Source organism: Crocodylus siamensis, chromosome 4, assembly GCF_052110815.1.
Source record: "Crocodylus siamensis isolate JL-2025a chromosome 4, ASM5211081v1, whole genome shotgun sequence".
In the NCBI taxonomy this organism is placed as follows: Eukaryota; Metazoa; Chordata; order Crocodylia; family Crocodylidae; genus Crocodylus; species Crocodylus siamensis.
The window spans coordinates 185,966,732-185,979,726 of record NC_143398.1 but is presented as its reverse complement, the minus strand read 5'-3'; the positions used below and the strand labels follow the sequence as shown (position 1 = coordinate 185,979,726).

At 38.4% G+C, this 12,995-nt stretch overlaps 1 protein-coding gene across 8 annotated transcripts in view; it reads right to left on the bottom strand.

Annotated features, from left to right (window-relative positions):
* Window positions 1-2,219: 2,219 nt before the first annotated feature.
* ANKRD44 (ankyrin repeat domain 44) overlaps window positions 2,220-12,995 on the bottom strand; it is a 230,805-nt gene continuing 220,029 nt past the window's right edge. For 4 of the 8 annotated variants that reach the window (XM_090045188.1, XM_090045187.1, XM_090045190.1 and 1 more), the window contains exons 27-28: window positions 11,725-11,816; window positions 2,220-7,474 (exon numbers count right to left, since the gene is read on the bottom strand). In XM_090045188.1, the coding sequence (XP_089901314.1) occupies window positions 7,209-7,474; window positions 11,725-11,816 (358 nt within the window). In that variant the 3' untranslated portion in view covers window positions 2,220-7,208. The remainder of the gene's footprint in view (window positions 7,475-11,724; window positions 11,817-12,995) is intronic. The other 4 variants (XM_090045192.1, XM_090045191.1, XM_090045194.1 and 1 more) reach the window with 2 other exon arrangements.

The window sequence follows — 12,995 nt, the reverse complement described above, 5'->3', positions numbered from 1 at the left end:
TCCACCTGGCGGGTGCTACGCAGACAGGGCCACAGTCCCCTAGCACTTTGCAACAAGCCAGGGCTGGCTGGGGGTGGGGAATGGGGTTTGCGCTGCCCCCAGCTGCCCATCCACCCTCTGCTGGCCCCGGCAGGACAGGGTTGTCCCATCCCATCCTGTCTCAGCAGCACTGGTGCAGGCAAGCCTGCAGACAGTGGGAGCGGGGCTGCCCATGGGCCCTCTGGGCAACAGACAGCCCAAAGAAGCCACTGCCACCACCCACATACAGCCCCACACCCACCCTCTAACCAAGGAGTGGGTAATTATTTTGGGCAGAGGGCTGCTTACTGAGTTTTGGCAAGCCATCGAGGGCTGCATGACAGGCAGCCCAGGACAGATAAATATTAATTTTTAAAATTTCTTAGGGGCCCCACGGACCAGATAGAATGGCTTGGTGGGCCACATTTTACCCATCTCTCTCTAGCCTTTGGCCCTGGCCAGCTGAAGGAAAGAAGGTCAGCGCTGCCTGACCTGGATGCCCATAGCCAGGATACCTGCCTGGGCCATGCTGCCTCTGGCACCCCAGGGGACCCCTGATTGGCAGGGGTCTCTGGGCCTGAGCCATGTGGGCCCATGCATTAATCTGCCCTTGTTCCTTACCTTCTAAAAGGGGCTATACAGAACAACAGCAAACATCCATATGTGAGTGCTGAAGTGCTTCTACCTCCAGCAGTGTTTTGCTGCTTTTATTTCATGGGGCTGGGCTTCTCCAAACAGATACCTAGGACTGCTGATAAGCTATAGCTGAGCATAGATAAGCACAGTTGTGCAAGTAAAGACTACAGCAAAGACCTGAGCAGTTCATCCTTAATTTGGCACTTCGTAGCGAAGTTGCAAATCACTCAAATACCAACAGTCTGGGTTCTACTGTCCATTTATACACTAATGAGTATGGAGCTACCTAAATTGTGGTGGCTGCCTCCAGATTTCATGGTCCCAGTATGGTGTTGGGCACCACTTATGTGGTGGAGTGGTGGAACCCCCCCTCCCAAGCCTCTGATTGAAGGGAGTCGTGCCCCTTCTTGGAGACTGACAGATGGCCATCTGTCAGTCTTTGGGGAGGGGTGGGACTTCTGGGGCCCCTTGGTCAATCATAGTTGCAGGGGACCCGCTGCGATCTGCTGTGAAATTCTCCCCTTCCCTTTCCTCCCACCCCATGCTTCAGAATGCCAGGGCTTCCCACCATTTTCTGTTTGCAGCCCCCCTCCACCAGCCCCGTTTGCTGGACGTTTTCACGCTTTTTTGCAGTGCCCATTGTTTTTCGTAGGGACCAGGTGTTTTCACATGGAACTACCAAATTCTCAGTTTCTGTGAAAATCGCAAAATCATAAATTTGCTAGGTCCCTACGAATGAGCTATCAGGAGCAAATTTTACTCAATAGTTCATTATCTAGTAATGACATACTAGATATGTAGTTTATGAAACAAAAAATTTTACTTTAAATTGGTGACTAAATAGCCGGTGTTTTTCCATGCAAATCAACAGGATCACTTTTGTAATTTAGATATATGAACAAATAAAGTGATGATGTTATCCCAATGACAAATTAATCATATTTTACTACACTTACTAATATATACAGTTCATTTTTCACTTTTGTTGATCTTAACCCTCTTTACACCTTTTCACTAGAAAAAGGAACATAGAGGTCATGGGTTGTCTTTCATGAACTTTGGCTAGAGTTCTGACTCAGTCCTTGTCCACAATTCAACTAGCTCAGATTAGGAGAGTCCTCTGACCAGAATACTACAAGGTATTTTACGTAACTGATCTCAATTGCTTCTGTTCAAGCTGTTCTTCTTTTGTTTAAAATATTTAAATATTCACAGGGTCAGCACAAGAGAGACAGTGACTCTAATTTTTATGGGTGAGGCACTCACTTTTGATAGATTCTGGTGAGTTGCATTTCCTGCTCCAATGACTATATAATTCATATATCCATAGGTGAACAAAATAGTTAATACTGGTGTTCTAATTTTTTACATATACCATGTTTAAGTAATCAATTAATACTGTCATAATCAAGTTCTTGAGTCTACTCAGATAGTCAGCGTGCATGAGAAAGTGTACTAATATAAAATAAATATACAGTTCCGTTTACATTACACATCTTCTGCCATACTAAAGGACTTTCTTAGTATATTCCCAGTTATTTTTGAACAAACAGAATATTACTCAGTTTGCAACAATATTTGTACCATTTTTATTTGTAAAAATAACCATCTGAATGCATTTCAATAATAGTGTACAGTTAGATCACTACATTACATCAACACAGCATTCAGTAGTTGAAAAAAGGTATTAAACTGTGCTTGAGCGGATTCAGATTGGATTCCAAGTCATTCACTGAAATAAGTCTTTTTACTCATTTTATACAGTCATGACATTTTACTGAAGTCATTAAACTCCAGTTTACATAAGAAAACATTACAGACAAACCCCACTGAAACCATCAAACAATATTTTATATTGTTTATTACAAATATGTTAGGCAAAATATAACACTGGCACCAGAATCATCTCACGGTCGTTTGTAAAGATATATTGCACATGCTAAAGCATAAAATATAAGACATAACTACAAAACATAAGATATTGGCTTTTAATATGTAGATCACTGCATAAGAAACATATAGAATTACATTTATACACACTTTCAGATTGTCACCATTTTAAAACGCCCTTCCCCATAACACTGACTTAAGGTTTACTTTGTGTAATAAGAAAGCATGTTTAGCACTGCAAATTATACATAATACCTATAGAAACTTACCGCATTTTCATTTCAATGCAGGTAGAAGATTTGAAAAGAAAAAAAACCTTTGTACATTCAAAGAAGGTTTGAAATGAAAACTTACTGGTATTATATTGCTTCGATAACACTCAAATGGAAAAAAAAACAAGTTTCACAAAATATTTCCAGAATACACAAATATAAAAAGGCACTCTAAAAGTTTCTTACACAACTACAAATAAAATCACATAAAATCTTAAAATCATTCTCAACAGATACATAACCAAGTTTCTCAACAGTACAATGGATAACAATCCATCATTATTTACTTGTTTTAATTTAATATAGTATAACCTCTTAAATCTGGATATCAAAAATCTGGAATTCTTGAAAATCTGGCATGTCAGGGAGTAGTGGCGGCCAGTCCTGGAGCAGCGGAGGGGGAAGGGGAAACTTGCACATGGTGGCTTCCACTGCTACCCTGTGTCACTACTCTGCATACAGCACCAGCTGTCTCTACCCCCTGCTCCACAACCAGCTGCTGCTCTGGTTTCAAAAATCTGGAATTTTCAAATTTTCGGCAGGTGCTCGGTCCTGAGCATGCCAGATTTATGAGGTTATACTGTAATAAATCTGGCAGTTGTTTACTGCATAAAAGTACCAAACATATTATGGTGCCCTTTTAGTAGTGATAAACAGAAATCCCCTGAGTTATTTCACTGTAGAATCACAGCAAGTGTAGGCAGTCCAGAGACTGTAACTTTCTATATTTTGAGAGAAAGACTTAGGACCGAAACCTGCAAATGAAGTCTGTTTACAGCTATGGTTAAAATATATATTATAATTCTGATGCTGCAAGTAGAGCTGTGGAGACAGACTATTCCACTGACACAGAACCTGTCCTCTGTGCATGTGCAGAAAGAGCTCACAAATTGTAGCTTGCAGGATCTGACTGTAAGTGCAACCTTATGCCTGAATCACTTTCCTCCCATAAATAGGCATATTAAGATCAAGGCAAACAACGACTCACAGGAGCAAAGTTGCTTCGTGTTTAAACATCTGTTTTAAATTTACTTCTACAGAGTACGTATTATAAATTGCAATACAAATTATCATAATGGGATCCAAATAACAGTATTTTGATATGTGACAATGAGAAGAGAGGCCAATACTGAGCACAACTGAAAATTTACCCAGAATGCATTTCTCCTTTAAGGGTACCGTAACTCAAAATATTATTTTCTGAATGCTCCTCAGAGCTTAAACAAAGCAAATCCTGGTTTTGTGATTTTTGGAATATTGTACATTTTAAATGACTGATATAGTTGTATTGCCAGTTTATAGTCGATGACAAAATCCAAGTTTAGTTTGCTTTATCCTCATACTAAATTAGAGATAATAACAACATTTTGCTACAGATATTTGCAGATTAGGGTCAGCCCAACATGTTATATTCTGCAGGAGTTTTTTCTATTGACTTGAGTTCTGGTGCAAAGCCATAGAAGGATAAAAATTCAATCATCCACAGTCCTATAATTTATATACACCATTAGAAGGCAGCATGTACTGTGCCACACAGCAATGGCAATTACCTTCTATTGCAAGTATATGTCAAATACTGCTATCTTAGATATCCCTGTATGGTAGCTAATAGCAAATGTCAACCTTTTAACAACGAACATTTTGAATAATATAACCTCTTTTATTCTATGGTAGAGAGAACTTTCTTTTTCTTTTAATGAAGGAGCTCTATGTCCTGTGTTTCTTCTAAGTGTTCTTTCTACTTAGAAATGACAAAAAGCAAACTTTGGGATTTCCATTCCACTTCTAAACAGACACCACAGAATGCATCACCTTTTCAAAGCTGGTCTCTCCCCTTATTTTCAGTGCTTTAAGTAAGGTAGTTATTGCTATTTAGCAATTTTTAATTAAAGGGTTCTTTTTAATTGATCTTTAAAAAGTTATACAGTACTAATAATGTAAGAGGGAAAACCAGTGGTTCAGATGCTCGTGTTGTCCCCTGCAAGATAAATAGGAATATAGAAGAAATGTAAATCTTTAAATTAAGTACCACTTGAGATTTTTTTTTCTGTTGTTTAGTTTTGTTTTATAGTTTGGAAATTTCTATTTCATAATATTCACGGGAACATTTCATTTTAGCAAGGCAAAATACTGCTCACAGATTGTGCATAGTATTAGATGACCATATATACGCTTTAAAAAGTCTCTTCAACAGTTACATAATTTTAAATGATTTTTCTTTCATCAAGAAACAAAATCTCAATAGATTTTAGGAAATGTTGGCATTGATTGTATGGAATACTGTCAGAAATGTGTTTTTTTTCCTTTCACCCTGCTAAAAGTGTTTGCTAAGGAGCTTTCTCCTATCCTTCCAGCATAGTTTTAGGCCTGCAGACAGCCTGAGTGGGAATCATAGGAAGTTTAAACTAAGCCATTTGCTCCAGGCCATATAAAATATACTCCACGCTTTCTGTTCTCATACTTAGCTGTATTGTGGCAACCCATTTCCCCTATGAGATGTTGAAAGTAATCTTTATACTCTAATATTATTGATAAAGGGTGCTTTTTAGAGGTACAGTGGATATATATCTTCACTCTCTGCCCTTTACCAACAAAGCAGTGAGTCTGCCCTTTACCAACAAAGCAATGACTTTTACCTTCACATTATGTCCAGGCAGATGCACAAGATTCTGAGGTCAGTTTTGAGCATGTGTGGTCTTGCCCCACAGCCCTTCCTCCTTCCCACTCAGAACATCAGGCTTGCCTGGATTCACATTGCATTTTACATTATGCCAAATCAAATGCACAAAAAATAAAAAGAAGAACAAACTATAGTTATTTTTCCCGGGCATTTGTTTCATTTCAAATAAATATAAGCACATTTACATTTAAAGTATATGAACATTTTCTCTAGTCTGGAAAAAAATAAATTGTGGTCAACACGTCATTAGTTACAAATGTCAAACTGTTGACTAGAAATCTGTGTCAAATGTAAAATACACTCAAGATTCTTCATTACTCAAAAAGTTTACATTTTATTATTTAGAAAAAGCTACGTCATTCTGTCACTTGCATTCTGCAAAAAGTAAAGTCTTCATTTTAGCTGTTGAAGCATTTTGGTCCTCATGGTATATAGCTGGTTTAGTTCATGGTAGGATTTTTTTGTTTTTAAGTCTCATTCTTCCTTTTGTACTTCTGTCCCAGATGAGGAACGGGGTCCATTTGACCTAGAAGCTTTGGCAGACGGAGCAGATATATTCACTATGTTGACATTGATTAGAGAAGCTGGTGTCAGTAGGCTTTCTTGTACATCATGAGTCCCTTTCCATAGTTTACTTTTCCTGGCATGTGTTTGGTATTTCCTCTTTTGGTGTTATACTTTCACTTGCTTTGTGTTTACCTTTGCTCTGTTCTTTTTAATCCAAATATTGGCAAAAGTTCTTTTTCTAAAAACCTGATACTGATAATGGTAAGAACAAGATGTTTAAATTTAGGGAAGAAAAAAAAATCAATATAAAATTGGCAAATCATCACAAACATTTGGATACATCTCAATCTACCACTGATTTTTTTCCTGAAACTTGATTAGTGGTTAATGGCTCAGGTGACAGAGAAATGCCTAATGACCCCAATTCTGTAGTGCAAAGAAACCATACACATTTGTGCTGAATTGAAAAGACAAATTACAGGCCAAATAGTGCTCACTTTACACAAGTAATTCTACTGATCTCAACAGGAAAATACCTGTGAAAATGGGACAAGTAGATTTGGCTTTTGAAAGTTTGCATCAACAGCCTTCTAATTGTGTACTTTAACTAAGTTCTTTAAAAGTGCCTCCTGTATACTGAAGTGCTAATACATGCAGAATGTAAAATGTTTCATTCTAAAGAAAGTAATTGCAGGCAGTACTTTAAAAAGATAAACAACTTTACCTTTGGTTTGTGTAACAAACTCATCTAATTAACAGGACTCCATAACTAGGAAACAGACAAATAAGGGGAGGGTTGGTGCTCTTGAAATCTACAAAAGATGCCTGTATACTAACTGCACAGCTAGGATATATGAATAAGTTTATAAACAGTTCCCTGTTCACTTGTGCTGTCAAAAAAGAAAAAGGCATTTTCTCTTTTTCTACATAAAATAAGAGGTAGAAATTTCACAGGAGCACTTGGGGCCTAAAGAAAACAATGAAGCTGGAAGCTGCAGAACATTAATGTGAATGCATTCCAACAAAACCCCCCAAACTTCCTGTTAAAGGCTAGATTACTGTCAACTTTAGTAATCCTTTCACACCCTAATTGTGAAAGTTTGGGTCAGTAATAATACTTAAGGATATAACAGTGGGATTCAAGCTTTTTAAAAAGGAAAAAAAACCTGAATGCAATTAACTAAAAACTCTTGAATATCAAAAAGTCAAAAGGTTTCAGAATCGGAATCGTTTTCATTGTACCCTTCCTCTGTTCCTACACTGTTAATCAAAGGTTTACTGTAAGAGTTAATGCTACCCATATTGGAGCCATCGCAGAGATGTGTCCTGCTCAAACTGTCTTTTTTATAACAAACGAAGTTGAAAGCCGTCATTGAACTGGAAGGAGAAAAAGGCATCATGGTAGCCAAAATGAGTGCCAGGCAGTCAGCCACGTCTTTGTTAGGAGCGCAAGCCAGGGCTGGCGTATGACCTGGGCACAAATGCAGACAAGGCAATGGTTAGTACTAGGGATACTGAGAAGGGAACTGAGCATTCCTCAATACATCTCTAGATGATTTCATAACCAGGAGATGTATGTTTAGTTGCAGTCATGCCAAGCAAGAAAGTGTGTTACTTAATTTAAATTAGACATGCTGGGAAAACACATCATTTGTGGAGCATTTAAAATCAATCAGTGTGATCATCACAACAAGCACTATTATTTAAATGAAGCAGCATACAGTCTTTACACAAAATGAGTAAAAGCACTTGCTAAACACAGTTCTACAGCACAGACAGTATGATGATTACAAAACAACATAGTAGAGCATAAGGCACTATGAACTGGAGCTGACTGGCTTCAGTTCATATGAACAGATCTCATTCTGAGAACAATGACTTTCATTTGAAAAAAATGATGCCAGATAAAAAAACACCCCAAGTTCTGAATGAATGAATTTTAAGAGTTCAGATTACTCAATTGAACATTCAGTGTCGAGTATTTAGAAGGCAAGTTATTTAGAAATTAAGTGATCAAAAAAAGGACTAGATGGGACGATGAAAATTAATATCTGAATAATTTATTATCCAGAATTTACCTCACCACTAACAGGTAACGCTTCCTTTACTTAGGAAGCAGAAAATACATTTTGAAATATACAGGAAATGTGATGAGGAGAGTACTGAAGTGAAGAACTGGCAAGATACTTAATAGCTTGTCTTCACTGCAGAGTTCTCTCAAGGTTCTTGGTTAGGCATTCACAGCTCCCATTTGCGCAAAGAAAACTTTTAAGTGCTGAGTGTTGCTTATACTTGGGCTGGTAGCCTGCCCACCTGTATAGTGTGAAAGGAAGCTAAGCTACTCAAAGCTGATCATCCTCCAGTACCTCCAACAATTCTTCCTCTGTGGCCAGAAGGACAAGCTATTGTTCTTACAATCTAAGGATTACAGAGTGGCTCAGCTACCACAGCAATAAGAACCACAGTATATGACCCCAGAAGTCCTAGTACACCACAGCAGGAATGATTTTAGGGTGCAAATAGAAGTGCAGCCCCCCACTCTAACTCAGGGCACATCAGAGAGAGCACCATGAGCTAGACTGATCCTCCCAAACCAACAAGACATTAGCTGTTGAGGTTGGAGGGTGGGAGAATTGAGCGCCATTTTGGAGCCAATCCTGGGAGAAAGGCTGAGTCTCTGACGCCTCTTTCCCTAGCTCTGCCTCCTGCCCCTGGCACTGTCTCAGGATGGGAGGTAGAGAAGGCAGGAGAGGGAGGTTCATTCTGGGGTTTCTCCAACCTACACGGAGGGGGGAGGTGTATTGGAGCCTCCCCAAGGCAGGGACTCCAATCTCCCACCCTCCAATGCCAGCTGGAGAACCCCCAGAACAAGCTCCCTCCGTCAGTCCAGCCCTGCTCCTGGAACACGTAGACACAGGTTAACAAAGGCGTTCCACATTAGGCACAGACAGAAATTAGTTTGTCATACTACTGGCCCCTTGAAAGAGCTCTAAAGCTATGACCGAACAAGACAAGTAAACCCTTACTGTATGAAGGTTCAAACAAAGACACTCCAGAGCAGAGTGCCCTCATTAATTTCTATCTGCTCTGGCACCAGACTGCTGCAGCACAGCCTGGCCCCCAGTGCCGTCTCAGAATGGTAGGGGGAGAAGGCAGGAAAGGGAGGTCTGTTCTGGGGTTTCCCCAGCCCTGCTGGAAGGGGGGGATAGATGGCTTAGAGCTTTCCCCTGAAGTGGGAGGGGCTCCAAATCCACCCACTCCAGTGTAGCTGGGGAAACCCCAGAACAGACCTCCCTCCCCTGCCTTCTCCCACTCCCATCCTGAGTCAGCAAAGGAGCTGGGAGGGGATGGGGTGGAGCTATGGGAAAAGGCTGAAGAGATGCAACCTCTCTGGATCAGCTCCAAATTGAAGCTTGATCTCCCACCCTCCTGATACAACAGCTAATATCTGTTGGGTTGGAAAGATGGATTTAATTCATGGTGCTTTCTGTGAAGTACCATGAATTAGACCCAGGAGCTGCACTTCTGTCTGTGCCCTTTGGAGTGCCTTCATCTGAATCCTCATATAATAAAATAAAGTCAGGAAGAAAAATTGAGGATAAGATTGCAGGTTGCATTTAGATAAGGAGAATTAGGAAAAAAAAGCATTCTCTTTTTCAAAGCAGCACAAGCATTACTCACTACTAGATAAACTGCAACACTACTGGATACATTGGTTGGGTATAGAATTTAAATGTTCTTTTTGCTCTTTACATTCATGCAGGAGTAACGTCTTAGCTGTGTCATTAAGCTTGATCTGGTTCATTTAATTGTTTGTATGCCAGAGATCTGGCAAACTGTTTTGAGTAGAGCTGGATGAATAATATTTTTTTTCTCATTTAGTAAGCAAACCAAAAACAGATAAAAAACATTGAACTGCAACAGATGCTGTTAATTTTTTTAGGTGAATCAGCAAATTTAATGTTGTCTTGAAACATTTTTATACAAGATGTCCTATTTAATTTTGGGGTTATTTAACTCTGTTTTATTCCTTTATTGAAGAAATAGGTCCATTTCATAATGAAAAATTCAAATGTTATTTTGAAATAAAGTTAAAACCTTTTAGAAACATTCACGTCAATATTTTTACCAGCTGAGACAATTCTTTGGATTCAGTTCAAATTTGTAAGTATTCTCGGTTTCTCCTAAAACTGCACTTTTTCCTGGTTCTAATGCTAAGACACTTGTGCCTTGGCCACCTAAAGCAGTATATAATGCTATCCCAAATATACAGTACAGCTTAAAAGTTTAACCTTCCTTTAACTTGATAATATGTTTGAGGAAGATGACTTAGGGGAATTCATTTTTGAAAGACTGCTTGAAGAAGGTTAACATTTTTACCACCGTAAGCAAAATTCCAATTATTTATTTCTAAGCAGCTAACAAAAGCTATTAAATTTCTTGGTTTTCATTTATAGTAATACTTCAAGTATAGTTTTTTCAGCAATATGGAAGCCAGGCAAACATAGAAAGATTAGACATGATGTCTTCCATTGAAGTGGATGTTTCCTCATAAAGGACATTTAGATTTATATACAATTAGAGTATTTGTATTTAATAACAGAGCTATCCCAGAATTGAAGCAACAGAGCTCTGTATGACAGTTAGATGCAGTATAAACCTAGTGTTCAGACTCATTAGATTGGTGGAAGTGTTGAAAGCTACAGAAATTATTAGATCAGTATGCCTGTCAGCATTTCTCTTCGCTACTTTTAACAGTGCGTGGATGGATGGGCAGTCTGCTGCATCAAGAAAATTAGTACATCTTGTATTTCCAGCTGAAATAAAGGTCCTCAAAAATAGCTACTTGCTAACAACATAACAAGTGCGGATGACAAAAGATAAATAATTTAAGTAGCAAAATTAAATAGTTTAAAACCTTCTGTTCCTCCTAGAATGTTTCTAAGGATTGCAATGCAATGAATACACAGGTATTTTGTGTACACATAAAAATGGTTATCTAATAACAATAGACTAATTGTTTAATTTTGTGGAATATACCAGAATTTTTAATTCTAATGCCCGTAATAACAGGTACCTTTCAGTAATATAGTTTTATCATTATAATAATGCCACATTTTGGAGAAAAAGTTCAATCCAAAGTATTCCAAAACATGTTCCTTGCTATAGAAGGCTATTTTAGATCTGTTACAGCTGTTCTTCAAACGTGTACATTTACTTGGGGCCAAAACTTGTCTATTTATTTAAGGTAATGATAATTAGCATATCACATTTGGCCAGAGAGTTAGCAATGCCATTTTTGATCTCAGAATGCACTAGGATATAACCAAACAAATGTTGAGGTTTTTTATCCCAGTTACTAAACATGCTCTGATGATATTTATAATCCTTGATTCTATTACAAGCAGTAAGAATCTTCTGGTCCCTTTTCCATGTTTAGGAAATTCAAACTGCTGTTGCACCCAAGCGTCAGAGAAAGACTAGGCAATGACAGCACATGTGAAGTGAACATTGTGATGTCTCCAGTGTGTTTGTTCTATATAAAATATACCTTGTTTTCATACTTACGCAACTCAGTATCTTATTCACAAAGAAGTACAAGTATTGGTGTTGTCTATTCAGTTTACTGGTCTTTTTTCTTGATGAGTTGTAAAATCATCTTTTTTGGTGCTGCGTAAGACTGTCAAAGTGTATTGCATAAATCTTTCACCTTTTACTTACCGTTTTCATCCACTGCTAGTACACATGCCCCTTTGGCTAGCAACTCCTCAACCACCAGCTTTAAGCCATTCCGTGCAGCAATATGGAGAGGTCTACAAAACATTAACACCTCAACTCAAGTATGGTTTGAAATAAATTGAAATGCTTGTCTGGGAAACATTTATAGTATGACCCACTGTTACAAAATCATTTTTCTGCTTTCATGGATCAATAAAGTTGCACCTAGATATAATCTATACAGTACCCCACAATTAAAAGTAATCATGTTCTACATCTGTAAAACATCTTGTTTTAACATTCAGACCTATATAAGAAATAGATTATAATCCCTATACAAGAATTTGTTGAATGTATTCTGATATCTCTTGCACTTCCATTATTGGGAGCAGGCCTTTGACATTAGTAGGGGAATTGACCTCAAAATAATTTTTTTCTTTGTCTATCTTCAAGACTGGCAAATATATACTCTTAAAAAAAATTAGCTTTTTTTCCTTTTTGGCATCCAATCAAAATCACTGAACATTCTGCTCCTGGACCCTGCTACTGTCAGTGCAGCTGCGGGAAGGAAGGATCTAACCCTGCACAGCTCCAGTGACTCATGCTCTTTGCTGCAGGCACCAACTTCACAGTTAGAGGAAAGACAGCACCAAGTTGGACTGACCTTCCTACAGACACCAGGCCTAGTACCTGGATTTAGTGGGTCAAACCAACTTTCCCCTTCTGGGTTATATAACGTAATTAAATCAGTTCTGTAGTTCAAGTGGTTAAAATCAGCATAGCAATTACCTCAAGGTTCAGGCTTCAAATTCTACTGATAATGTATAATTAGGGTGGATTGTATTTTAATTGCACAATATTTCCCTGTTGTTTAGAGAGAGAGGTTGCATACAAAAACATCATACAAGATGGACTCTTAAGGATTTAGAGATAAGGTTGTAAAGGAATCATAAATACAGCATTTTTCTAATGCTGAAGTACCTATACTTAAAAGCTAAATAGTAGTTAATGTATTTTTCTTATAAAACACACGCTAAACAGAAAGGTCATCCCAAGTTATAAACTATCTGTCCTAAAGAACTGTCCTTTCCAACCAAGAGCTTGCGGTCGAAGAAACTGTTCCTGCTAAGAATAAGTGGACTTGCAGCAATCCAGTCGGTGACTGCAAATCCTGCTCCATTAGATCCCAGAACTAGCTAATGTAGACTGAAGTGTAGATGATTTTGGTGAAGGAGAGGTATGGTTAGGGCATTCTGAAGATGCAGGCCGAGGCC